This window comes from Chiloscyllium plagiosum, unplaced genomic scaffold, assembly GCF_037043375.1.
Source record: "Chiloscyllium plagiosum isolate Xiang-an unplaced genomic scaffold, Cpla_swu_hap1 HiC_scaffold_11, whole genome shotgun sequence".
Classification (NCBI taxonomy): Eukaryota; Metazoa; Chordata; class Chondrichthyes; order Orectolobiformes; family Hemiscylliidae; genus Chiloscyllium; species Chiloscyllium plagiosum.
The window spans coordinates 25,687,286-25,694,267 of record NW_028270149.1 but is presented as its reverse complement, the minus strand read 5'-3'; the positions used below and the strand labels follow the sequence as shown (position 1 = coordinate 25,694,267).

General features: G+C 41.7%; 1 protein-coding gene across 3 annotated transcripts in view; it reads left to right on the top strand.

The window, feature by feature from the left end:
- The first annotated feature begins 6,660 nt into the window (after nucleotides 1–6,660).
- Nucleotides 6,661–6,982, top strand: part of abcb7 (ATP binding cassette subfamily B member 7) — a 100,700-nt gene continuing 100,378 nt past the window's right edge. For all 3 annotated transcript variants that reach the window (XM_043704996.2, XM_043704997.2, XM_043704995.2), the window contains exon 1: nucleotides 6,661–6,831. In XM_043704996.2, the coding sequence (XP_043560931.1) occupies nucleotides 6,676–6,831 (156 nt within the window). In that variant the 5' untranslated portion in view covers nucleotides 6,661–6,675. The remainder of the gene's footprint in view (nucleotides 6,832–6,982) is intronic.

Sequence of the window (6,982 nt, the reverse complement as noted above, 5' to 3'; positions counted from 1 at the left end):
CTCTGGCATTTATAGTGGTTTGTCTCTGCCGCTTCCAGTTGTCAGTTCCAGCTGTCCGCTACAGTGGCCGGTATATTGGGTCCAGATCGATGTGCTTGTTGATTGAATCTGTGGATGAGTGCCATGCCTCGAGGAATTCCCTGGCTGTTCTCTGTTTGGCCTGTTCCTATAATAGTAGTGTGTCCCAGTCGAACTCATGTTGTTTGTCATCTGTGTGTGTGGCTATTAAGGATAGCTGGTCGTGTCGTTTCTTGGCTAGTTGGTGTTCATGGATGCGGATCGTTAGCTGTCTTCCTGTTTGTCCTATGTAGTGTTTTGTGCAGTCCTTGCATGGGATTTTGTACACTACGTTGGTTTTGCTCATGCGGGGTATCGGTTCCTTTGTCCTGGTGAGTTTTTGTCTGAGAGTGGCTGTTGGTTTGTGTGCTGTTATGAGTCCTAGTGGTCGCAGTAGTCTGACTGTCAGTTCAGAAATGTTTTTGATGTATGGTAACGAGGCTAGTCCTTTGGGTTGTGGCATGTCCTCATTCCGTTGTCTTTCCCTTAGGCATCTGTTGATTAGATTAGATTAGATTAGATTACAGTGTGGAAACAGGCCCTTCGGCCCAACAAGTCCACACCGACCCACCGAAGCGAAACCCACCCATACCCCTACATTTACCCCTTACTTAACACTACGGGCAATTTAGTATGGCCAGTTCACCTGACCCTGCACATCTTTGGACTGTGGGAGGAAACCGGAGCACCCGGAAGAAACCCACGCAGACACGGGGAGAACATGCAAACTCCACACAGTCAGTCGCCTGGGGTGGAAATTGAACCCGGGTCTCTGGCGCTGTGAGGCAGCAGTGCTAACCACTGTGCCACCGTGCCGTTTTTGCGGGGGTATCCGTTTTTGGCGAATACATTGTAGAGGTGTTCTTCTTCCTCTTTTTGCAGTTCTGGTGTGCTGCAGTGTGTTGTGGCCCTTTTGAACAGTGTCTTGATGCAACTTCTTTTGTGTGTGTTCGGGTGGTTGCTTCCGTAGTTCAGGACTTGGTCTGTGTGTGTGGCTTTCCTATATACCTTTGTGGTGAATTCTCTGTTCGGTGTTCTCTGCCAAAAACGGATACCCCCGCAATTTCATCAACAGATGCCTAAGGGAAAGACAACGGAATGAGGACATGCCACAACCCAAAGGACTAGCCTCGTTACCATACATCAAGAACATTTCTGAACTGACAGCCAGACTACTATGACCACTAGGACTCATAACAGCACACAAACCAACAGCCACTCTCAGACAAAACCTCACCAGGACAAAGGACCCGATACCCAGCATGAGCAAAACCAACGTAGTGTACAAAATCCCATGCAAGGACTGCACAAAACACGATATAGGACAAACAGGAAGACAGCTAACGATCCGCATCCATGAACACCAACTAGCCACGAAACAACATGACCAGCTATCCCTAGTAGCCACACACTCAGATGACAAGCAACATGAGTTCGACTGGGACAACACTACTACTATAGGACAAGCCAAACAGAGAACAGCCAGGGAATTCCTAAAGGCATGGCATTCATCCACAGATTCAATCAATAAGCACATCGACCTGGATCCAATATGCCAGCCACTGTAGCGGACAGCTGGAACTGACAACTGGAAGCGGCAGATGCAAACCACTATAAATGCCGGAGGAAACATCACAGAAGCGCTTCACAAGAGGCTCCCAAGCACTGAGGATGTCACCTGGACAGGGGACGAAACATCTGCAACAAAAATTCCCAGCTCGGCAAACAGAACCATAACAACGAGCACCCGAGCTACAAATCTTCTCACAAACTTTGAAAGCTACTGGAATAGCTGGTTGCCCGGAAACGTCAAAAACAAATCAAATTCGGCCAATCAGTTTAAATTATACCCCAAAAAATACCAAATCCCAATCAAGTTTGAATTGAGTATATTGACAATCTTACAAACAATGACACAATCTGATGCTCTGGGATATAAGACCATGGAAAAATTGAATAGTTGGAGGGGTACTGCCAAGCCCCAGCCTGTAAACAGACTGCCTGAAAAATAGTTCTCTTAAAAGGTACCGATTTTGCTCAGTAACCTGGGAAGTAGAAGTTCCTAAGAAGACACAGGAAGATCCAAATAGAAGAACCGAAAGCTGCCTGGTTTTGAGATAATAAGTTTCATTTTGTAAATCTTAATTGGGAGTTCTGTTGGACTAGTATTATAGAAGGGAAGGTAAAAGATAGGTTAGAGTAAGGACTTGTAAATAGTTGTCAGTTAATTATTCTCTGTTATACTTTAAGAAATAAAGTTGCTAAATTTTATTTTAAATAGTACATGGCCATTCGAATGTTTATGGATTACTGCATGGGATAAATCCTTTCTGTGTTGCTAGTTTTAAATTAAGCAGGAAGGTTTACCCCGTGTCGTAACATTATTGTTATTGGTAATAAAAGCTTTAAAAAAAAGAATCCTGTCACATCTACTTGCAAATCATTTGAAATTTTATACAACAATTTCTATAATCTTTTTCCTTCAATATTTCCCATCATGAAATGTTAAGTTTTTACTATTACAGAATGCACAATTCTCATTCACAAGTGTGAAGAGAAATCTTGATTTATCGTGACTTTCTTCTGTGAAACCTAAAGATTTCTTCCAACAAATTCATGAAGTTCAATGTTCAATATGTAACCTGGTTACACCTAGTTTGCCATCAACTCTGATGTTTGTTTGTATTATTCAGGTGAGGGAGGAATGTAAATTTAATTTCAACAAAAAAAAAACAGTGAATTGTTACAGGATGAACAATTGAATGTTTTGAACAATGCAAAGAAATTTGAAGCTGGTAACACAGAAGTGTGGAAAGTGAATCTCAGGATTCGTAAGTTCTGGAAGCAAATGCGAATCTCTTGAAACAAACATTGGGGTGGTAGATATCTCTTGCTTTCGTTATGTTGTTCAATATGAATATCTGCATTTTGGTCATCACACTAATTGAGATATTTTAGATTTTATTACTAATAACTAACACCTCTTATCACCCGGATTAGTAATTATTGCTCTGAAATGCTGTTGCTATTAATTGGTAAATCCCAGAAATTATAAATGATCAACATATATATTTAATTAATCCCAATTTTGAATATGGGGAAGGTAAAGTTATATAATATGCTTTTTTAAAGAAAATCTATAAGCCATAAATTTGAGAGCATTGTTACAATGAATCTATTATTTCAATATAGTATCACCATTAATAATTATATTACAGGCGGTAATAATGCTCTAAGTATTATTGCAAATGGTATATTCCTCTAAGTAATACTGTAGATATCAATGATGCTCAGCATATTATTACAGTCAATAACAGTGGTCTGAATATTATTCCAGATTGTAATAATTCTCTGAATATTATTATAGACAATGATAATGCATTGGACATTGTTACAGGCAGTTGCTAGAATTAGAATTCCTCTAGTGTGGAAACAGACCATTTGGCCCAACAAGTCGACATCAACCCTCCGAAGAATATCCCATCCAGACTCATTCCCCTATAACTATTACTCTACATTTCCCCTAACTAATGCATCTAGCCTACACAGTTGCCAACAATTGCTGGGCAGACTATCAACTCATCTCATCCACCATGAGAATGAAGATTTGGCCCAGAAGGAAACACCAAAACCAGAAATCAAAAACACTGTCAAGAAATTCAATGTAGACATCCTCCAAGACATCAGAAATCCCATGTACAGAAATTTGAACAAAATCTTCAAAAACAACAGCCTCAAAAAATCCCACCATCCATAGAAGAATACTGGAATCAATTGAAGAATGCTGTCATCACCTGCTGCAAAGAAACAACTGGGTTCAAGACAAAACAAACATTAGGGTTGGTTCAATGATAACGACAAACTACTCCAACAACTTATTGATGGAAAGAGAAAAGCTTTCATCACCTTACAAAATGAACAAAAATTGGCTACCAAAAGGAAACGCTATCAGGAGTGCAATGCTACAGTCCAGAAGAGCACCCGAAACCCGAACGTTGGAGGAAGAAAGCTCAGGAAATCCAACAACTAGCAGACGCCAACGATACCCGAGGCTTCTTCAACGCAACTAAAACTATTTTTGGCCCATCCACTCTTGGTCAAGCCTTTCTCAAATGCAAAAATGGTTCAACCATCCTGAGGAGCAATGCTGACATCAATTCTAGATGGAGGGAGCACTTTGAAGATCTTCTAAATCAAGCTGTCCTGTTTGACAGGAATATGATCAACAAGTTCCAAAACAACCCATTAAGGACTCCCTAAGCAAAGTACCAACACTTGAAGTAGTCAAGGAAGCCATCAAAACCTTGAAAAACAACAAGGCTGCTGGACCCGATGGAATACCACCCGAGGTAAACTGCTTCATTATCCACTGCATCAAGTTCTCATCAAGAGCTGGATAAATGAAGACATACCAGCAGACTTTAGAGACTCAACAATCATTACCACCTACAAAAGGAAAGATGATCAATCTGAATGCGGAAACTAGCGTGGAAATTCCCTTTTAGCAACAGCAGAAAACATCCTCACCCACGTCATGAACAACCGGCTCAAGGCTTTAACCAAGAAGATCCTTCCGGAGGCACAAGCCGGTTTTAGATCGTCACATGGAACACTCGACATGATCTTCACTCTGTGACAACGACAAGAAAAATGTCATGAACAACTTCAACCTCTTATATATGGCATTAATCAACCTGACCAAAGCCTTTGATTCGGTATCAAGGGAACTCCTATGGGATGTCCTATCCACTTGGATGCCCTGAAGAGTACATTTGACTCCTGAGACTCCTCCATGATGGCATGCTTACCACAGTTATGGTCAGCAACAGTAACTGTGAGCCTTTTCAAGTCAGATCAGGAGTAAAACAGGGATGCATGATTGCCCCAACTTTGTTTACCATCTTTCCTGTGACAATCATCCAAATCATCAAGAACGACCTACCCCAGGAATCCAAATTGTCTATAGAACAGATGGCAAACTTTTCAATCTTGCCCGTGTTAAGTGCAAAAACAAGACATCTATGAGTTTCCTCATTAAATTCCAATACGCAGATGACAAAAGTGTTGTAGCTCCCTCAGAAAAAACACCTAAAACACATTCTGACTGCCTTCAACTATACATACATGAAACTTGGACTTACCATCAATTTCAAGAAGACACAGATTTATCAACTGTCACCAACTGAGACAAATCAGATACAACCATCAATTTAATTTGGTGAAACAACCCTACAAAACGTGGACCAATTTCCAGATCTTGGAAGTCACCTCTCCTTCAATGACAACCTCAATGACGAGATCCAACATCATCTTAAATGCATTGAAACAGCTTTTGGACATCTCCAAACAAGACTCTTTCATGATTGTGACATTAGAACAGACACCAAAATGTTAGTTACAAAGCAGTGGTGATCCCAACGCTCCTGTATGCATCAGAAACTTGGACAACATATCGACAACATCTGAAGGCACTTGAAATGTTCCATCAATGGTGCCTTCAAAATATCTTGAATATCAGCTGGGAAGATAGAAGAACCAACATCAGCATGCCGAATGAAGCAAAAACAACTAGCATTGAAACCTATGTCAACAAAAACCAACTAAGATGGAGTGATCATGTTGTTTGGATGAAAGATGAACATCTGCTGAAACAAACCTTCTACTCCCAGCTGAAAGAAGGCAAATGTAAAAGAGGTGGACAACAGAAGAGATTCAAAGATGTTTTAAAAGCCAACATGAAGAAGTGTAACATCGACATCAACAATTGGGAAACCAATGCCAAGGACAGGAAACTCTGGCAAGCCATCATCCAAGAAGGAACAGCAGTGTTCAAAGCCAACAGATGTGCAGATCTAGAAGAAATGAAAAGAAAGTGGAAAGCGAGGCAGCAACAACCAAAACCCAATCTGCCATTTGGAACTAATTATCCCAAATTCTGAATAACATTTAAAGCCAAGATTGGACTCATAAGCCACCCAAGAGCCCACAGATAGATCAACGGAACGAAGATAATCATCCTTGACCTCGCGGGATAGACACGACAATGATGACGACAGCGACAACAACAAATCTGTACATCTTACTCTGTCCAAGTTTTTTTTCACGCTACGATCTGTATGTCCTTGGTACTGTGATCTGCCTGTACTGCTTGCAAACAAAGCTTTTCACTGAACTTAGGTACATGGGGCAATAAATCAAATCAATCAGTAATACCGCTGAATATTATTGAAAAAGGAGTAATGATGATTTCGGGAAAAAAAAGAGCCTCAGTAGGTGTGGCAATATCTGTACAGAGAAAGCAAAGTCAACGTTTCGGATCCAGTGACCCTTCAGAATGATTCTTTGCTTATTATTGCAGGCTGTAATAATGCTAAATATTATTGCAGACAGTAATAATTTTGAATATGATTGTAACTGGTTGCAATGTTACCCAGCATAACTCACTGGACATTCTAGCCATAATGATGTTGATTGTCATGCTGAGTTTTATTGCAGACATGACCAGTTCTTGTATACTGTATTATAATTGCTGAACATTGTTGCGACATCAATTGCAGTTCTGGAATAGTGCCTGTTGATGTCGCTGCGGCCTGGTCACGTGGTGTTGATGCTCCCACAATGCAGCGGGGCGGGCTGAAGATGGCGGCGCTCTGGTTCTCTGGGCGATGTCGGTCTCAGCTGCAGAGGCGCCGTTTCGTTTACCTCTTACAGCCCGTCTGCTCAGCTTACACTCTGAGGAGCTCCGGGTGCCGATTTGATAAGAAGAGCGATCAGGTGAGCAGCTTTGGAGGGCGGTCGGTCAGTCAGTCATTGAGCGAGGCTGGAGGCCGGCAACAGTGTCCTTTACAGGTTCGCCTTCCTCTCCCTACCCCCTCTCCCCACCCCCCCCCCTCCCCACCCCCCCCTCTCCCCCCTCCCCTCCCCA